We start from the raw sequence: 20,924 nt of genomic DNA, 5'->3' as shown, positions 1-20,924 counted from the left end.
CGCTAGTAAACACAAGTTGGTTAATCGTGGCCTGCAGCTGGTTAACATCATATATTTAACAACCACATAGTAAATAAAGCCAATGGCAGTCAGTGTTTTTCTTATTACCCGTGACTTAAAATCAGCCAAATTCGTTTGTTGCTATTTGTCTTGCATATTGTGTGTAAAAGTAAAGACGATTAAACTATTCAACAAGCAAATCGCAGGTACACTGCACAGTGTTTACCTGCACGGCGGAAGCTGAACAACCGAAACAAACGAGAAGTGCACAATCTTATTTGTCATTTTGTTGTGGTGTTAACTAACATTGGCCGTGACAATTTCTGCAGCCCCATTCGTAACCGAAACCAGCCTGGTGCAACAAAAAGAAAAGAAAGAAAACAAAATACAGTGCCTAAAGCTAGTCAGCAGTGCTGTGGACAACGAACACAGCCTAGTGGTGTTGCAAAGTTAACATTAACGTCTTGAAACACAAACGAGTTTACTCATGGACAGTGTGGAGTACTAACAGCTAGGCTATGCACCCCAGCGAACCAGGGAGCCTGTATCTCGTAAACTTTGCAGCTAGCGGATAAGGGAAACACCAACAAACACCGTAACCGATAAGATTGGCACGTTATCAAGCCAAGTTTAACGTACATTATCATCTAATTTATAGTTTCTGAGACAATATCACAACAACAAACATTCCATGACAAACAGGCAGTGTAAATGTGGTTCATTGTATCACGGCAGCTTAAAAACCACAGCCTGCTCGGAAGCGGAGCGACACCGACTGACTCGGTGACAAATTTTTGCGCGTTTAAACACACAATGGCGTTAGTTCAACAACTTGTGCTCCAGCGAACCTCAAACCAATTGCAGTAAACTCACCGGCTTCGACGCTTTCATTGAACAGAGCAGTTTCTTTACGCCTTACAAACTCTCCGCCATCTTCGGCAGGACCGTGTTTGTTTAAATGCGAAACACTCCCAGAGCGGAGGGAGCCAGCTTGCAGGAGAGCGACAGGAATTCTGGGTAATGTAGTTACTTTACTTTTCAAGCTCCATCAAACTGTTTGACACGTTCCGCTAAGGAACTACACGTACACCAATACCCCATAGGTGATATGAGCAGCAGTCACCGATATTATTAGGGAAGAGATTTAAAAATGTATTTATAGGCTGGCAGAAAAGCAGCTTTATGCAAATGACTTATCGTACCCAAAGAGTGATACATTGTTGTGTTAGTCAATATACACAAAATTACAAACGTGTTTTTCGCAAAATGTAAAGAATTCAAGATTTTTTAAATATTTATAAATATTAAGCACACGTGTGCATTTGGAATTTATCAAAGGAAAACGTACACATTGTTTAAATGTGAAGAACGATGTAAAAGGCTGGGCGTTTTTCCAATATTGTTTCTATGGGACTTTACAAACGCCCAGACAATTTTACAGGATTGACTAGGATCACTTATGCAGCCTCTAGTAAGCGCGAATAAATATAAATGCTGAATATTAATTTGCAGTAATGATTTATTATCTGAATATTATTGAATAGGACACTTCAACCACAGAATCACATTTTCTAGCATTTTAGTACCTTGCAGTTCTGTCAGCTATAAAGTGACTCAAGTTCATGTAAACATGTGCAGCCGGATGCCTCACAGATTCTGGGTATGGTGTCAGTCAGATGGAGTGAGTGTGGAGGTAACATGGCCCCTGAGTTTCCACAGAGGATGGAAGAAAGTGTCTCCATGGTGATTTCTCAGGCACACTAGTTTTGATTTTTTACTACTGAGGAGGGAGTGAGGGCCAAAGATTGAGAAAGAGCAGCAGAACAGGGGGTGAGGAGAGAGCGAGGAGGAGAAGAGGTGGGTTGAAATCTAGGTAATTAGCTCCCTACTTGTTCTTTCCTGTCTGACCATAATTCTCTGCGCAATCAGCATGGAAACTTTGAGGTGGAAAAATTAAAGGGTGTACATGTACACAGGACAGAAATACCCATACAGTTTATGCTGCTGAGAAAGCGTTGGATTTCATTATCACAGTCTGAGCATTTTATGTTAAGATACCAACTCAAAAAAAGAAAAATAAAAAATCAAACATAGCTTTTTTTTTGCAAGAAATAGAACACTCCTTGAAGTGCTAAACAACTAGTACATATATAATAAATGAGTCAATATTGATGCAAAACATGATTATATTTATAGGATCAGTTCAGATCTATGCAGAATTTTTACTTATTTTTAATGGTTTATGATATGATTCAATCACAAAAAACTGAACTTGTGTGTTTTTAGTGTGTTTGTATGTCTGCCTGAGTAACAGAGCCTCCATTACATTCCATGGAGACCCAAAAAGGGGCCCACTGGCCCTCTGTTTGTTCCCCTTCCCCCACAAAACATAGCCAACTGACCTCCCCCCTCACTGTGTGTGAGACACTCTACCCCCCCCCCTCCACGGCCTCTGTACTTTGAAAGGACAGGAGATAACAGTTTGAAAGGACAGGAGATAGCCCCATAATCATTAATGTATTCAGATTGGTTTACCTGCAAACAGCTAACAACATGCCTTTCTTTGCCCCAAGCCCATTCCCATCCCCCAAATTCTTAACACGGATGCAATGAAGCACAAAAAGCATCTCCATTTATAAAATCCAATAGATGTGTAATCAATGGCACTGTGTACATTCTTGATATTATTTTTTTCCTTTTGCAAGCTTAAAATTCAATAAAACACATGATTTGTCTCATCAGTTGCTGGTGTAATTTATATTTGATTGATAATATTTATGGTAGGCCCATGTCAAATTATTAAAAGGAAGTTTCATTAGTCTCCTGTAATTGATCACAGTCGTCTTAAGCAATGGGTTGTAGTAGTGCTTCGCATAACTTTCTGCCTCTTAACTTTATAACTTTTTCAGTGGCAGTTCAAATAAATGACACAAGTTAATCAGAATACAGCACAGACAGTTGACCAGGAATATTTACGTCTTGAAGTATGGACTTGAATAAAGATTTGTTTAAAACAGATGAAAAAGATATTCCCCTAAATCACACTTAGGTGCATTATATTCAAGTACTTGAAGTCAATGCGGGACATGACTGCTGTTCAAGGATTGGTCCGGACAGTGAAAGTCTAGCTAGGGCGCCATCTTGTGGACGACAGGCCTCGTTACCATTTGGGCCCTGGTGAAACAGACTGGTCGTGTTTTGTGGCGTGGACTCCAAACGGTACAGTTGGGACGGTGACCAAAGGTGATAGAATATATATTATGTATATAACTTCAACATGTGTACTACCAAATTAACGTCAACTACAAGTTAGATATGCAAAAGTTACCTGGCGAAAGATATGAAAGTCGACTCGTGTGAAAAGCTAACCAGTCCTGTAAAATAAGCTTGTCGTTAGCAGTTATTTTATTATTTTATTCCCAGTCTGTTTTGTGTCATTTAGCGGCCAAACAAAGTAAAACCAGCTTAGGATTTTATATTTCCCTCTGTAGGCATGGGGCTCATGTCCGGTGGGAACAACAAACTTGGGTACTTTGCTAACACAACCTTTACTTACTTACTCTTTTCCATTACTGTTTCCCACCAATTCAAAATGTCGAAACTTTAGTGTACCTTTTTGCCTGCTTAATAAAGTTAACGTTAACGTTAAATGCACCATTTGTACTGAGCTATTAAATTTCAATGTGGACTCCCTTGAAACTTTAAGGCCTATTGGTTAACCCGAGCAGTGAGGTGTAAGCAAACCTGGATAAGCAAAGACAGGAAGTGGCCTTGTGACCATATCTTTGTCTAATTTTAAAGCCCTGTTTTGTAGGGGGATCTTACATGGGGTAAAATTTCTTAATAAATTTATGTCTAATCAATCAGCTGTCAGTTTAGCTAACTAGTTGACACGGCACATATGACCACAGGGAGGTATCCCCCAATGCGGGTTAATCTAACTGTGTCCAGGAGTTTGTAGCTAAATGGGAATTTGTTTATTTGGATAATAATTCATACTTTACACATAGCTGTTAAAAGATGTGGGAGAACTGTGCTCATAATGTCCTGTGAGGTACCATGCATTTTGTTATATTCAAGTCATTAAAATGACCCGAGAATGTCTTGTTGACTCATGTTCCAATGTAGGATGATAGAAACCAAGACTGAAAGACACACAGAAAGTGAAAGCCATTGTTTCTTCAACAGCATAACAGGCCTATCTGGACTCACATTGTTAACATTGTAATCACGTCGGTTCAAAGGCCAGTGTCAGACAAATGACACAGCACAGTAATTTAGCCTCCATATTTAACATTGTTGTTAAACGTTTATAGGCCAACAAAACAGTGCATTTCGCTTAGTGCTTGTTTACCTGTTGCTTTTATTTATAGCATAGTTTTGATCTTTTCCGTGATGGTTGGTTTATCTTGAGGGTGGAGACTAGTGAGACAAATTCCTCTGCCACAAGCCCGTGTTTTATTCACACATCTGCTGACTACCCTTCACAGCTATACCAATGGCCTACTTTATAGTTAGTTTATGAAAAACAACAGCTGTATGCAGCCTTCATTTGAGCTGATATTTGAGCAGTGGCTGGTTATTTTGATCTGGGCCTAGCTCCTCTTGCTCTAAGTAGTCCGTTTCAGCCTGCCTGTGCAAAACAAAAGACAAGCAGCCAGGAAATGCACTAGCCAATCAGCAGCTGCCTTACATTTTGCCAGCGTGTGTGGCCAGTCTGGATGTGTCTTATATCGTAGCAGTGAGTCGGACAGCTTGGAGAGCCGTGGCTGTGCTCTGAGCAGGGTGAGGGCTGACAGGGCTGTCCTCCATGTTTTAATAAGCATTGACATATAATACAGAGTTTTTAGCCATGCATCCACAGAGGTAAGCCCTATTTTCATTCTTTCACATATACTACTCTGTTGATAAGGCACCAGCCACTGTGTGTGATCCGTGCCTAAGTAATAATACAGGTTTATCTGACAGACTGGGGGAGGGGGAAGAGTATTTGTCACCCCACAGCATTGGAGTACAGCTTGGAAGGAGAGCATAGCATGGTACAGTACAACAGTCTGCCTCTGCTAACAGGGTGGATGTCTGGAGGCGTACAGTAGGGGGGGCACAGGTCAAACGTAAGGCCATTGTATATTCATAGTATACTGGCTGAGAAAACCTGCTTTCTTTTGTTAAGATCAAACGAGGATTGAGTTTTTGTGGCTGCTCCTGGCCTATGCTTTCAAGATGGCAGGCCTGGTGAGTGATCCTGGCACAATGGGAGAGACAGGGAGGAGTGCAGAGGGGAGTCCCTAGAGGAATTAACAGATGGTAAACTGACAGCACAGCAAGTTTAATTTAGGCCTCAAACTGGCATGAGAGTAAGGCAGCAGGGCACTGTTGTTAATTGTTTGCAAGATTAACATGGCAACGACAGGCAGACTGTAAATTGTCTTGTTGCCTAATCTGTTTTACACTTCACCCAAAAAACAGTTCACCTCACCATTATGCCCCTTTTACTTGGTGAATAAAAAACATGCTTATAACTGGCCTAATCCTGTAAGCTTCTCAACAGTTTTCTAAAATGGCAAATATCTACTGACTAAATATGCCGTAGCGGCTTATTTATCACAGGGTTGGAGGAATTGCCTGAGCCTAATAGTGTGCACTGCCTCCCTGTGTTGTTCTCTGCTGCCGAGTGTCAGCCATTTTAGAGAGCTTCCCCTTTCTGTCCCTCTGCTCCAAGCACACTGAGTTAGAGAGGAGGAAAGGAGAAGGGAAGGACTTCCTCTGAAAAGGCTCTGGATAGAAACCTCATCTCATCCAGACAGGCTTGAAATCCTGCTTTTGAAGTCGACCAGGTTAGGCTGAATTCTGTTAACATATGATGTTGTTGGTGTTGCCTTTCTGTATGCATGAATCAGATGAAAAAATGTTAAGTTTAGTCAGTGATTGCATCTATTTCTGTCAGTTTATCAATATTTTTTATTTTATTTTTGAACATCAATTTGAACATTTCAGGTGGAATATGTGATTTGTGTTTTTAGTGGATGAATTCTGACCGAGGCTCTGTTTCAGATATAACCAGAGGAACTATGGCCTACACATAATGGCACACATAATTGTTGCTTGACCAGGATTCTGGAGCAGTCTGTATTGATTGAAACAGCAAATCCCCCTCCCAGTGTTTTGTGAATGATGCTTGGTAATTCGTCTAATCCCTTCATTCCACTATGTTTCGAGGATTGGTGTGTGCGCACTTAAACCTGCATTAAACCAACATTCACGGCCTATTCACTTTGGAGTCTGACTTTAAAATATCCACCAGTTGACCTTTTTGGACTTGTGTAGATGTTGTAGTTGGCCTTGACATTATCCAGCATGTGTTTCTCCTTTTTTTGAAGGATGGTGGAGAATTGTATATATACCAGTGTGTTTTTAATTGTGTGTATTTCCATGGTTCGAAGTTCTATATTAGATTAAATGAAATCCACATATTTGGAAATAAATTCCACCCAAAGATGGAAAAAATGTTGTTTATTCATTGTTTTTTTTTCCAGCATGCTGTTGCTCACACTCGACTCTCCAAGCAGATACTGACATTATGTTGAAGAAGCATGGGAGATAGAGGGAGGGGGTTATGCCTTCTGTGCTGTGTGAGAGGCCTGTGACATTTTCAGTTCTGTCTTTGTGTCCAGTATTAGGGCCTGTGCTGCATATCAACATGCTGGGACACATAATAAACTGCATGTGGTCCTTTACAGCAGATCTGACTGGTGCCGTGTGTACGTGCTGTGTGTGTGGTACGCACAGTGGTCAGAGAGAGAGAGAGAGAGAGAAGGAGAGGAGGGGGGAGTGGATGTGTGTTCAAAATGGATGCCATACACATACACTGGCTGAGAGAACAGCGAGGGAGGGAATCTGATCCTCTCGCTGTCAAGCTTGCAGAGTTGCATCGTACATGTCTGATAAAAGGCACACTGCCAGTATGTGTCTGCATGGGGTTTAAAGGAAGTGAGAGGCTTTGTTTTCAAGAGGTTTTTTAGCCACACTGAGGAGAAGTCCTCTCTGCATTGCAGCACTGTGGCTGAGGAGAGCGGGGAGAAGGGAGCCTGTGTGGCACACCGAGCTGAGCACCCAATCAGGCACCTCCGTGTCGTGCTCAAGCCAATCGGCAGCCTGCAGCCGAGGTTAAAGATTGACAATTGCAGGAGAGAGCAGAAGGGAGAGAAGGCCTTCTGGGAAACCTGGACCCATCTTTTCCCTCATCCCCCAACGGCCTCAATAATTGAAAAAGATTAAAGAATAGGCTGAAGAATCTGTGTGTGAGAAAGGAGAAAGGTATGCTGTTGATTTCCTACATTGAAGCATGGATGTTATGGCAGTGGTGGGTGTGGAAAGGGTTGTATCATTGGTTTACAATGGGCTGTTTCGTGTGATCTCTGGTCTTTGATTTAAAAATGTTTTGGTCAGGGTGGGCAGCATTGATTTTCCTTCTTGTGCCTGTCCATGTCTTTCTCTTTGTCTCTATTTCCTGTCCTGGACAGGACGTGATGTGGATGGGTTAGACTGTCTGAGGCTGTCCAGACAGGTTAGTTGAGGAGGCCAATTAAGCCATTTCACGGCACTCCTGCCTGTCTCTGCAGATGTGCTGTCTTCCTCTCTATCATTTCATTCTTCTTTAGAGATGGAGGAGGGGGGATGAGGTGTTAGATTTTGAACCAGATTTTTGACATGGAAGCAGTATATCTTTTTTTAGTGAATGCCTGTTTATTTTTCTCACAAAACGTTCAAATGGTGTTTTCCTCAGGAGTGAGTAAAGTAAAAATTGGCAAAATGGAAACCATCTGAACGGTGAGGCCGATGCATCTGCTGTGGTATCACAGAAAATGGCAACAATAATAGGATCGACAGCAGGGCGCCTGCACACCAAGGTGAATCATGTTGAACTGATACTTACAACCTGGTAAAACCTGAAAATAAAACCTGTTGAGCAGATTTTGAATAGAAGGAGGTTGACAGCTAGTCGTGGTTTGCATTTCAAAGAATTTTTTTCCCCTGCTGAACTGTGATTATGCAATCTATTCTGACATGCTTTCTGTTATTAGGTCACTTGATTAATGGATATTATGCGATTGTTTCAAACAGCAGGGAAGTCTGATTACCTGCTTTTCACATGTTGGATGTCAGGAGTTCCAGATTCTGCTGTTCTGTGTTTTCATATTTACTATTTATAGAGCTGTGGTCAATGGAAAAGGTGCCTGCTATTTATAATTCTAGACTGGCCCTGTACAGCTACCTTGCCTTCAGTATTGGTTAATTTTTGTTGTGGTCTAATTCTGCCTTAGATCTTAATGTGATTTTTTGCATGTGTCTTTCCGCTGTTGATGCGTTGTATGATTTAATTGCTATATGACTATTTTCAGTCATGATAGTAGCAATTAAATTTTGTTAATTATTCTATACCATACATGAGACCGTTTCCAGAGGTCTGTTTGTTTTCATGCGGCAGTTTATTTAATTGTTTAGAAGATTTATTGAAATTATGTAACCTTCAGCATAAGGTAGAAAACAGATGTTTTGTCAACTGCACACGGTCATGGTGGAATCCCAGAATCATGTCCTTGTTTCTTTCAGTTGGCCTTCAAGGGCAGTTTAGCTTGCTAGGCTAATAAACTAGAATAATGATTATACTGCATGCCCTAAGGACACCGTTTTCTATAAACATCATAGTGTGCAGTGGCAGGAGGGCATATGTTTTCAAGTTGTTTGTCCATCTGACTATTAGTTGCATTCTAGTGAAAGCAATATCTTAGAATTGTCTTGAGGGAATTTCTGAACTGATTAGGATTTGGTGGTCAAAGGTCACTGTAACCTCACAAAACATTTTTGGCCATAAATTGATAATTCATATACTCAATATGACAAGATTTCACATAGATGTCAAATAAAATGAGAAATTGATGGCATTTTATATCCATAAAGTCAAAGGCCGGGTGGTAATGGTGTGTTGGGGCTTATTTTTGTGTAAAGATGGACAGATGGTTTGGTGTGACATCAGCGGTAACGCGGGTGCTGCACCAGGCCGTTGTGGTGAGGAGCCAGAAGGCAAAGCTCCAGATTTACCAGTTGATGTTTTAACTCTCACCTATGGTCATGAGCTCTGGTAGTGACCAACAGAATGAGGCTGTTGATGCACAGGTTGAAAGTGACATATTTTGTCATTGGAGGGAACTCACTCCAACGAAATTTGTTCTCTGCATTTAACCCACCCAAGTGACGTGCATACACACACAGCAAACCCGGGGCAGTGGGCGACCGCGTGCAGCGCCCGGGGAGCAGTGGGGGTTAGGTACCTTGCTCAAGGGTACCTCAGACATGGACACCGGTACGGGGAATCGAACCAGCGATCCACCGGTTACGTGTCCGACACCCTAACCGCTGATCCACGACTGCCCACAGGTTGACATGAGTTTTCTCAGAAATGGTAACTGTGACTGGACTCAGCCTTAGAGATAGCTTGAGGAGCTTGGACACCTGAAGGGATCTCTGAGTAGAGTCTCTGCTCCTTTTCACCGAAAGGAGAACCACCAGTTGAGGTGGTTCAGGCATCTGATTAGGGTGCCTCCAAGGGGCTTCCCTCTGTAGGTTTTCTGGGCGCGACCAACTGGGAGGAGACCTTGTGGTGAACTTGCAGGAGGGATTACATATCCCATCTGGCCTGGGAGCACCTTGGTATCCCCCCAGGAGGTGCTGGAAAATGTTGCAAGGGAGAGATAAGTCTGGAATACCGTGCTTAGTCTGCTGCCACTGTGACCTGACTTAGGATATGCAGAAGAAAATTGATGGGTGGATGCATGAGTGAATGGATGGAAGGATGGAGTACAGTAAAGAACTGACAGGAAATCAGGACCCAACACGTTAAACCCCTTGGCCGCAAGGATGCTCCGGCTATTATGAACCTCTAAAGAAGATGCTGTTCTCAGGCATAATTTCAAATAACTTTTTAAACTTAATGATAATAGCATAAATAATAGATATGAGGAATCTTCAGCTGTAGGTTATGTTTGTCTGACAAACCTCTGATGATGCTGTTTTCTATATCAGCGTGGCAGAGGTCGAGGGAAAAACTGAGAATACAGCAGAAGGAATGGAGATCTCAACACGGTCCAAAGGTAAGAACATACTGCATTGAAGTTGAAGTTTGTTTTAAAATAAACCTGCAAAGCTCTATTTCTATGTCTATTTCTGTACTTTAGGCAGTGAGGTGTAAACTGCCTTCAGCTGACTGTGTGAGTTCAGAAAAACTCTGGTGTGTCATTTCTGGTACTTTTTCCTGCTTAAAGGAAGCCATCAATGTACCCTTCATGGTTTGTGTAATCTTTGATCTTTCGTGTGCAATTTCAGACACGGGGTCAGCAGAGCGGATGACCCAAAAACGAAAGATGCCAAGTCCTTCTCACTCATCAAATGGTCACTCATCTGCTGAAACCTCCCCCTGTCCAATGAAAAAGAAGAAGAAACCAGGTGCTCTTAGCAGCAGCAAGGACCAGGTAACAGTCATCCAAAACTTGGATTTAAACAGTCGTAACCCCCAAACTGATCCACTCGAGACAACAGCTTCTGAGAAATTTAATCATCTTTAGTGAAAGATTTGAATAAACCTAAAATTTATAGTTTATACAATTGCCTTCAAGCGTTAGTTCACCCACGTTATTCAAAACAGAACTGGCTCCTTATAGTTATGGTTTTACTTGCTGAAGGTCCGAAACATCTGCTGTCATCCTCAAACAAGGAACTTTACTGAAAAAATCCAAAATTAATTAACTTAAATTAGATATTCATATTGTTCTTTCAAACCTTTTCAGCGAATTGGATCGAATCAGTTACAACTGAGTTCACATTAATTACCATGAATTATTTAACTGTTATTTCTTGTTTTGTCTACGTTGTGTCATGCTGCTTGTGTTCTGAGCAGATAAGGACGTAGTTTGTTGTATACCACAGTGAACGTTGTCTTGTCCGAAACAAGGATATCTTGGAGGCATGAGGATACTTTTAGAATCACTTTAAACCACTCTGATTTTATTGTATATTATTATCCATATAACTACCATATTCAGCAACAAAATTAAAAATGATCACAAGATACTTTTGATTAAACAGTGTTTTTTGCTGTGGGAAGAAGTGGTTGGTCGTGATCAGTGCATCATATTCTGTCAATATTTTAAGGCCTGTATTTATTCAGGGTAGGTTCACTTTACTCTTTTGCAGGAAACGCCCTGCTCCAGTCAACACATAGTACAAACAGTAACAGTCATCCATACCTGGAAGCTGCCCAGTACATAACCACAACATGAACTGTTGGTCAATTAGCAGCTCCGCTAAAGTTGGGAGGGGTGAAGTTTCTTTTAATTCAAATATTAATTATTTTAATTAGTTTAAAAAGTCAGATGCTGACTTTTACAGAACAAACTTTTATATTCTTTAATTAGACTCTTTTGCCCTTAGTCTTGACCAGTACTCTAGAATTTGCACTAGAGTTGTGACAGAGTGATGTTGTGTCCTGCTTCTTATTATTACCAAACTAGCATCAGTGACACTGAGGTGGAGGTATTGCTTTCATTTTTATAGACAGTTAAGCTCTGATCTGTTCTGCTGTTTGGTGATTCAGACCTCTGTGAGATTGATGTTTCAATAATGACCCATGTTTTCAGGTACCTCAAACTCTTTGCATTGTGATACATACTCTTTAATTGCAGCCATCGGTTATAGGTTTGAGTCAATGTTGATCATGAGCCAAATATTATTACAGTATATCTTGAGTTACCCTGCTACTCTGCATGTCTACACTTGATTGGTTGAATGCAATTTCTGAAATTTCTAAGGCCCGCTACCCAAATAAATGAAAGGACAAATGTGATATGACAAACATCAAATGGAGGAAAAAAAATAAACTGAGCTGTAAATTCAATATATAGACAAAAGTATTGGGACACCCAAACATTACACCAACAGAGACTTTGACATTGCGTTCTAAACACACAGGCAACTTTGCACCTGTAACAGCTTCCACTCTTCTGGGAAGGCTTTCCACAAAATTTGGAGTGTTTCTGTGGGAATTTTTGCCCATTCATGCAGTAGAGTATTTGTGAGGTCAGACACTGATGTTGGATGAACAGGCCTGTCTTACAATCTCTGTTCGACTTCATCCCAAAGGTGTTGGATGGGGTTGAGGTCAGGGCTCTGTCTGGGCCAGTCAAGTTGTTCTACACCAAAACATATTTAACCATGTCTTTATGGACTTTGCTTTGTGCACTGGGGCACAGTCATGCTGGAATAAAAAAGGGCCTTCCCCAAACTGTTGCCACAAAAACAGCCCCATAAAGAGGTGTGTCTGAGTACTTTTGTCTTTATAGTGTATGATATAGCGACTGGTATAACCCCTCAGCCCCTGCAAAAAAAAAAAAAAATCAACTCCATCAGAATTGAAGTCAGTCTTTGACTTCTGCCCTGATGTTTGTAAAACTTCCTGTTGGCCTTGATTAACCAGCCAAACTGGTTAATTGTTCTGCTTTTAATATGAATAAATATTGGTGACTTTCATTAATTGAAATTCATTCTCTTTGGATACTATTAATGTCAGCAATTTTAACAACAGCTCAGATCTTAGCATTAGGGCTTCCATTGCTTTATACTCTGTTCCAATATGGAGTTCTTATTAAATGCTCTAATTTTAACAACTGTTGTTTGAGTTGCCACTGTTTTGGTAAATTCTCGGTAATCTGAAAAAGTAATATGATTATTTGTAGCTACTTAACTTTTTTTGTGTGCAAGTTTTATTGCCTTTGTGTTTAGAACAGTTCACAAATGCACCAGTTGAGTGGGTAAATGATTGCTAGTGTCTTACACTTGGCACATTTGGTTGACCTTTGTAAATCATTTGTAGCCACTGTAAGTATTCAAACTTTTGCTGATTTAATTGAGACCGTTCACACTGTTTACCCTTTTGCACTGTAGTGATTTTTGTATTCTAAAATACAGACTTGAAACAGAGAACTGAGCACCTGACTTCAAATGATGTATATCCATGTTGAGGCCATTGCCATCACAATGAAAAGTTATCTTGACTTTTAAATCTCTCATTTCATCAAGCACTGTTACTATGTAAAACTCGTGCTTATCAGGGCTCACAGAAGGCTGTGTTTTGGACTTTAGTGTGTCTTTTGTTGATGGTGTGCATGTCTGCTTGGCTTCTCTAATCTCTGGCCTGATTTTGACCTTCCCCAACTTTGTGTTTTTTCTGCCTGCATTCCAGTCAGAACTAAGACATGGTCCCTTTTACTATGTGAAGCAGCCAGCACTCACCACAGACCCTGTTGATGTTGTACCGCAGGACGGCAGGAATGACTTCTACTGCTGGCTGTGCCACCGCGAGGGCCAGGTGCTCTGCTGTGAGCTCTGCCCCAGGGTGTACCACGCCAAGTGCCTCAAACTACCAGCCGAGCCAGAGGGCGACTGGTTCTGTCCGGAGTGTGAGGTACTCACCCAGGAATGTGCATAGTGCATGGGTGTTGTAAACCGTATTTCAAAGGCTGTGGTTAAAACCTGTAGAATTAATTTAATTACGGAGGACATCTCTGAATGAATTTGGGCAGGAGTGATTACAACTTATTGAGCCTATATTCATTCTGTGCAACTATATTTCTCTTGATGTCTTCCAGAAAATAACAGTTGCTGAGTGTATAGAGACTCAGAGCAAAGCCATGATGATGCTAACTATAGACCAGCTGTCTTACCTACTAAAGTTTGCCCTTCAGAAGATGAAACAGCCAGGTGTAAGTATTCAGGTCCCTTTGTCTTTTTAGGGATTTCATGCTACCGAACTCATTATATTGAGTTGAGGCAAACAGCCTAATTACAGATGAGGTACTCTGTCATTTTTATTTCACTTGGATATTGGCATGTATTTTTTTCTGTCTTATCTTAATTTTTATCTTGCTTATGCAACCAGAAGACACGCTTTTTTCTGGTCATCATATTCCCAACAGCTGTGTCAGATGTTAAGATCTGCACCCCGAAGTTCTACCTGTCCGCATCTCAGTCCAGCATGATATATTATTGATTTGCATGTGCAAATGATTTCTAATAGCAGAACTAACAATCATAGTCATTGTACTATAATGGGCCTGTCATGGCTGGAAACCATGAAGGTAAACATACTAGCTGGTGGTAAGGATACAGCTGCCCCTCTCACTCTCTTTCAGGATCATCCCCGCTTGTCATCTCGCTCCCCCCATGCAGCTTCCACGCAGAGAAAGACTTTTAATTGGGTAATCAATTACACCACTAACAAGACCCCGTCATGATTTCTTCCTCCACTGGTTTTCCTCCTTTTGTTTTAAAGCGACTTCTAGAGCATTTAGTAGTAGCATGGTGGTAGCATGTTCATGTGCCGTAGAGGGGAAGGTTGTGCAGTAGGTTCGGCCTGAGAGTTTGTCTACCTTCACTTTTCTTCTCTGTCTTCTCAATTTTATAGACTGAACCCTTCCAGAAACCCGTCTCTCTTGAACAGCATCCGGATTACGCAGAGTACATTTTTCACCCCATGGATCTTTGCACACTAGAAAAGGTGAACTACAAGCTGTTGTATTTTCCCTAATAACATGACTCATGAACATGAAATGTTAACAAAGTTTGTCGGTCTCACACCATATTTCCTCTTTGCACCACAGAATATTAAAAAGAAAACATATGGCTGCACAGAGGCATTTTTGGCAGATGCAAAATGGATTTTGCACAACTGTATTATATACAATGGAGGTATGTTTTGTTAAGATGAGTTAGGTAACACAGGTTAAATCATTATCATTCTTTTCATCTGAATGTATTCAATATGTCATTATAAAAACTGATTTATGTTCAGTGGAAATCAGCTGTGTTTCACTATTGATATATGTCAGTTGTCAGTAGCTCAGTTAGTTTTTAATTACTTTTTGCTCAGAATATTTTGGATAACCAAAGTTTGTAAAAAAGTCATAACAATACAATGCTACGGAAAGGTGATCAATGACAATACTGAATCATCCTGTCTGGTGTGTATTTAAATGAACACAGATGTTCTTCTTTCAGGCAATCACAAACTCACAGCAACTGCTAAAGTGATAGTAAAAATCTGTGAGCACGAGGTATGTGGTTTGGCTCAGAAGTTTTTTTTTGTTGTTTTTTTTGGGAGTTGAGCTGCATTTGATTTGTTGACATCAGAAACTCATATGTCCTTTGATTCTTTAATTTCAGATGAACGAGATTGAAGTTTGTCCTGAGTGTTATCTGTCTGCTTGCCAAAAGAGAGACAACTGGTTCTGTGAGCCTTGTGTAAGCTAGTTGAGTAACTTGGAAGTTTCTGATGATGATTCCACCAGATTGTTTACTCAGTCAAATATAGATCACTGGAATACCACCACTTAGTTCCAGTGTTTTACTGTATGTCTGCAGAGTAACCCGCACCCTCTGGTGTGGGCCAAACTGAAAGGATTTCCATTCTGGCCTGCTAAAGCTCTGCGGGACAAAGATGGACAGGTGGATGCTCGCTTTTTTGGTCAGCATGACAGGTATCAGCCCTTTGTGCTTCACTTCCTTAGAATATGAGGCACATGTCTGGGTTTGTTTATGATGTGAATCTTTATCCTTCAGGGCTTGGGTTCCTTTAAACAATTGCTACCTTATGTCCAAAGAGATTCCATTCTCTGTGAAGAAGACCAAAAGCATCTTCAACAGTGCCATGCAAGAGATGGAGGTCTACGTGGAGAACATGAGGAAGAAGTTTGGAGTCTTTAACTATGCTCCCTTCAGGACACCCTATACTCCTGACAACAATTTCCAGATGCTGCTGGATCCCTCAAATCCCTCATCCACCCCCATCAAACCTGAGAAACAGGAGAAGATCAAGCTGAGCTTTGATATGACGGCATCACCCAAGATCCCTTTGGCCAGGACCATATTGTCTGCTGCTGGGAGCACAACAGGCCGGCGGCTCCCCCTCAGTGACATGCCTCGCTCCCCCATGAGCACCAACTCCTCTGCCCATACAGGTTCGGATGGGGAACAGGAGACGGCTGACAAGTCCCAGACAAAAGCATCAAACAACCAGTACAGTGCGGGAGAAGAGTCCATGGACTGCACAGGTATTTCACCAGGTGCATTTTAGTATATCAACAAGTATGTTTTATCTATCGAGCACGCATGTTGTAACAGTAAATATCTCTGAACAGCATCACCTGCCCATCCTCGACCTGGTCCAGCAGGCGGTTCCTTGGACAGCCCTAAACCATTCCATTCTCAAGCTCCTAGCATCCCCAAGCAGGAGAAGACACCACCTACTGGAAGCATTCTGAATCTCAATCTTGGTGAATTTTTAATACCAATTATGTAATGTGCATGGAAGTGTTAAATGATGTCCCTTCTTTGTCAGCAAGTACCGGTCACTTTTGGACATTGAAGATATTGTTGTTTTGAATTCTGTTTGTTTGTATTCTTCCAGATCGGAGTAAAGCAGAAATGGACCTAAAGGAGCTCAGTGAAACTGTTCAGCAGAAACAAGGAGCCACACCGGTTCTCACCTCTCCAAAAAGACAGATCAAAAGCCGTTTCCAGCTGAACTTGGACAAAACCATTGAGAGCTGCAAGGCACAGCTGGGTTAGTAGAGTTCACGCAGAACAGAACTAAATGTTTCCTAAGTATTTCTGTTGTTGATAGTCTGCAGAATCATTTCCTGAATAGAAAAGTTGTTTTGCACAACACATTTTGGAGATGTGACTTTGAATATGATGTGGTGTTGCGGTGCGGTAATAATTTTGATTCAGGAGTTTGCTTGTGCTTGCTCCACTGTAGCCGAAGCTTGTAACATACTGAATAGGGTTGTCTTACTCTTCCTATTCCTCTGTTTTGCAGGTATCGATGAGATTTCTATTGATGTTTATAAAGGTGAGGAACGCAGTGACTCAGAAGACTCTGATAAATCTGACACCAGTGACAGTGAGTATGGCAGTGATGACGAGCAAAAGACCAGGGACAGTCAGGATGCAGCAACCAGTGATGAAGCCCTGAAGGAGCCTACCAAAAGTAAAGTGAAAGACCAACCTTCCCCGTGCCAAGATAAGGAGAGTAAAGCTGATACGCTCATGGGATCCAAGTCTACAACAGGTGACGCCGCTGCAACGGCATCAGAGGTTCCAACTAAAGAGAAAACAAGCACAGATTCAGAAAAAGAGAGCCAAGAGAAGTCCAAAGCACCTCCAGCATCACCTGGTCCCAGAGAGAAGTCTCAGGTGAAAGAGGACGCAAAGCAGTCTATTCCAGTGGAGGATTCTGACTCAGAGAGAGAGCTGGTTATTGACCTTGGAGAGGAACAGGGAGGCAAGGACAGGAAGAGGAGCAGGAAAGACAACACCACTGTTAAAGAGTCATCTGCTGGTAAACCTGAAGGTGAGAGTTGTACTTTGTTCTGCTGGTCCCACGAGAAGTAATCAAACATACACTGAATTCAGTGTCCATTTTTAACATTAAAGCCATGTCGAAAAATAGGCAGTTTTGCAAAAGTGGAACTGGTAAACAACATAAGTTCTTACCCTTGCAGGTAAAGCCCTGACCCCACCGACACTTCCGTCTCAAAACAGTACAGCTCCTTCCACACCCTCCAGTGTTTCCACACAGTCCCCTATGGCCATTCCTGTCACCATGATCTCATTCACTACTCCTTCTCCTGCAACCATAAGCCTTACAACCGTGTCCAGTGCGACCACAACACCCCCCTCTTCCTCCTCCCCCTCAGCGGCTGCCACACCAGCGTTGAAGAAACAGCGGCCCCTGCTGCCCAGAGAGACGGTACCAGTGGTGCAGAGAGCTGTGGTATACAATCCCACTGCCAAATTTCAGGCCTCCTCTCAGAAGTGGCACGTGCAGAAGAACCAGCAACCTGGCGCAACCACACAGATGCAGGCGTCGTCTCCCAGGCAAGGCCAAGCTCAAGTGTTGACCCAGACACAGACTGCTGGGAATGGCTTGACAGCGGTATCCTCCTCGTCAGCACAGCAGGCTTCACAAAGTACACGCTATCAGACCAGACAGGCTGTTAAAGGTAGAAAACATGACAGTATTCAAGTATGACTTTACACAGTGTGTAGGCCAGTATATATCAACATTCCTCCATGTAAATGTGATTAAAAATGTATCATAAAAATGTTTGACATATATACTGTATATGCTAAAGAAATCATCAGTTGGAATATTACAGTTTCCCCTTTACAACAACACACATGCTTGCTAAACATTTCATAATCAGCTTGTCCATGGTGATGTGTCTTATTAGTGTTTTTTTTATTCTAGCTGTTCAACAAAAAGACACCACACTCACCACATCCACGTCAGCGGTCACCCTGGTATCCAGTAGTCCAGCTTCGGTTGCCATGATGGCAGCGTCAAGCTTGGGCACAGCTGCTTCATCTTCACCGGTGGAAACTGACCTGTATATTCCCACTGCCTCAGCAGATGTGGCTGCAGACATTGCCAAGTACACAAATAAAGTTAGTGTAATGTTTCGTTCACATTTGCTGTTTATGGTGCGAGGATCGCTAGACCTCAGTACTGACAGATCAGTCACAGGTTAAATGACCTAGATGAAAACAAACCCTGAGAACAAATTTGTTTTATTTGTGAGAGGAAATGTACAAATGTTTGGTGTCTAATACTGCCACACAGAAGAGATCAATTCCTGATAGGTTTCCAAATATTTACTATTACATGAGAGTTGAAGATGGCAAAAAAAATAGTTTGGTGTTTGCGGTTCATATGTCACTCTGATCAATCCATCTATGGTCTGCTCTTTTTTTTTGTTAGATAATGGATGCAATCAAAGGTACAATGACTGAAATCTACAATGATCTTTCTAAGAGTACATCAGGAAATACAATAGCAGAGGTGAGTATTTGCTCTGGCCCTTTAGACAATGAGTACTATTCAGATCATAACACTGGTTTTGCGTGTGACCCCTTACTTACCCAAACGTGGCCGTGGGTTTCTAATTCAGATCAGACGGCTGAGAATTGAAATAGAAAAATTACAGTGGCTGCATCAACAAGAGTTGTCAGAAATGAAGCACAATCTTGGTGAGAACTTAATCGATCAGCAAAATACAATGCATGTAGTCTTCTTTCCCCAAAACTGAGTAATGAGTTTTCCTCGTTTTTGATCTTGTTTTGTGTATTTCAATGTAGAGCTTACAATGGCAGAGATGAGGCAAAGTCTGGAACAGGAAAGAGAGAGGTTGGTGTCCGAGGTGAAGAAGCAGATGGAGCTGGAAAAGCAGCAAGCAGTGGATGAGACAAAGAAGAAACAATGGTGTGCAAACTGCAGGAAAGAGGCCATCTTCTATTGCTGCTGGAACACCAGCTACTGTGATTACCCCTGTCAGCAAGCCCACTGGCCAGAGCACATGAAGTCCTGCACTCAGTCAGGTATTAGGATGTGTCAGTACCAACCTGCTGTTGATTCACATAATGTTTTTGCTAATGGCAGCTCTTTACCCTGTCTGTAAGTCAGATCTTCAAAATCAACTATCCATGTTAATATTGACATTTTCAGAGATGTAATGTATTTTTTCACTTTTGGTCTATTTGTAGCCACAGCCCCGCAGCCAGAGCCTGAAGCTGAGTCGACAGCGGACCTCCCAAACAAAAGTTTAGGGCAAACCACCAGTGGCCCTAACTCTCTCAGAGACACACCTGTCTCTGCGCCATCAGACAAAGACTGTGAAATGGAGAAGAGCACTGATAACGTTGCCGTCACTTTGTCCTAATGGAGCTGACCGTACTTGAAAATTTAAATGTATAGATGTTTTTTTTCACTACTTGGATATGTTCATGTAAATTGTTCAGCTGTTAAGGGAGCAATCTAGATACTTTTTTATTTATATATTTTTGTTTGCCTTTCAGGGCTTAGATACTGCCCCCCCCCCCCCCCCCCCCCCCCCCCCCCCAGTGCACAGTGGTCTTTGAAGCATTTTAAATGTGGAAACAACACTGACAGCAGATAGTAACCACTAGAGGGGGCAGTTTAAAAAATATATATATACTGCATATTCATGCACTCTTACACAGTCTATAGAGAGCTGTCAGTATAAAGACTTTAAGAGCATGCCTGAGTGTCACAAAACATACACATAGTGTAAAGGACAACAATTAAAACAGTTTAAGACTGCTAAAATGTAAACCATGTTCATGGACCACCTCAGCATTAGGTTAGAGGACTGTTGACAGAAATGTCTGTAAATTACTTATTTTGTATTCTGTGTTAATTTATTTGTTATTCTAATGTTGCCTGCTGTATACTGCAAAGAAAATAACAAATACAAGCATTTTAAACAAGTTGTTTTATTGTTAAATTGAGTCTGCAGTCAATTAGTATAGTTTCAGCTACAGGTAGTGTAAATACATAAGTTTAAACAGAAAATTTAATATATGAATTTCAAACTCTGAATACAGTCGTGAAAAATTGTTGGTCACAAGTAGTGGTACCATTTTATATTTCATAGTTGTTTCTGAGAAACTTGATTATGTGTTGGATTTGTTTTGCTGTATACATTTAATAAGATTACGTTTTCTCAGCTAGGCACTACGAAGAAGACATTTATTATGGCATTAAATACAGACTTACGAGAGGTCAGAAGCCTGCAGTTTTGTATCAAATGTCAACAATGAACCACCGTACAATAGTATATAAATAAAAGAGAAAAGTGAGTCAATTGCAACAAATATTCAGTATTTTATCTGTGAATGGCAGGCAAATTCCCATTTAGTTCAAAGGTGTTTTCAGTTTGTAGATTTTTATATTTACTATTTTGGAATGTATAAAGTATGCTCATAGTTTGACATTAAACGAAAAAAAGGCTGGA

At 41.4% G+C, this 20,924-nt stretch overlaps 2 protein-coding genes across 14 annotated transcripts in view; one reads left to right on the top strand and one right to left on the bottom strand.

Annotated features, from left to right (window-relative positions):
- The window catches only part of LOC124056810 (nuclear receptor coactivator 3-like), a 30,954-nt gene extending 29,932 nt beyond the window's left edge, over positions 1–1,022 (bottom strand). Inside the window, exon 1 of the mRNA XM_046384638.1 lies at positions 874–1,022. The gene's annotated coding sequence lies outside the window, so the exon portion shown is untranslated. The remainder of the gene's footprint in view (positions 1–873) is intronic.
- Positions 1,023–3,094: 2,072 nt separating this feature from the next.
- On the top strand, positions 3,095–20,397 carry zmynd8 (zinc finger, MYND-type containing 8). Of its 13 annotated transcripts, none has more exons than XM_046384624.1 (22): positions 3,125–3,243; positions 5,723–5,837; positions 10,084–10,151; positions 10,384–10,529; positions 13,295–13,516; positions 13,701–13,814; positions 14,244–14,309; positions 14,516–14,608; positions 14,712–14,799; positions 15,109–15,164; positions 15,274–15,351; positions 15,472–15,587; positions 15,670–16,160; positions 16,248–16,382; positions 16,517–16,672; positions 16,928–17,461; positions 17,613–18,113; positions 18,362–18,558; positions 18,872–18,952; positions 19,062–19,140; positions 19,249–19,488; positions 19,654–20,397. In XM_046384624.1, exons 3-22 carry the CDS (start codon positions 10,127–10,129, stop codon positions 19,827–19,829), a joined length of 3,594 nt encoding a protein of 1,197 aa, XP_046240580.1. In that variant the 5' UTR covers positions 3,125–3,243; positions 5,723–5,837; positions 10,084–10,126; the 3' UTR covers positions 19,830–20,397. The 13 variants fall into 13 exon arrangements, with proteins under 13 accessions (XP_046240579.1, XP_046240580.1, XP_046240581.1 ...); XM_046384631.1 differs by lacking the exon at positions 5,723–5,837 and adding an exon at positions 10,236–10,268 and having other exon boundaries at positions 3,163–3,243; XM_046384632.1 differs by lacking the exons at positions 3,125–3,243; positions 5,723–5,837 and adding exons at positions 4,851–4,866; positions 10,236–10,268.
- The last annotated feature ends 527 nt before the right edge of the window (positions 20,398–20,924 follow it).

This window comes from Scatophagus argus, chromosome 3 (genome assembly GCF_020382885.2).
Source record: "Scatophagus argus isolate fScaArg1 chromosome 3, fScaArg1.pri, whole genome shotgun sequence".
Taxonomy (NCBI): Eukaryota; Metazoa; Chordata; class Actinopteri; family Scatophagidae; genus Scatophagus; species Scatophagus argus.
The sequence above is the reverse complement of the archived record's forward strand: the minus strand, read 5'-3'. Positions and strand labels throughout refer to the sequence as shown.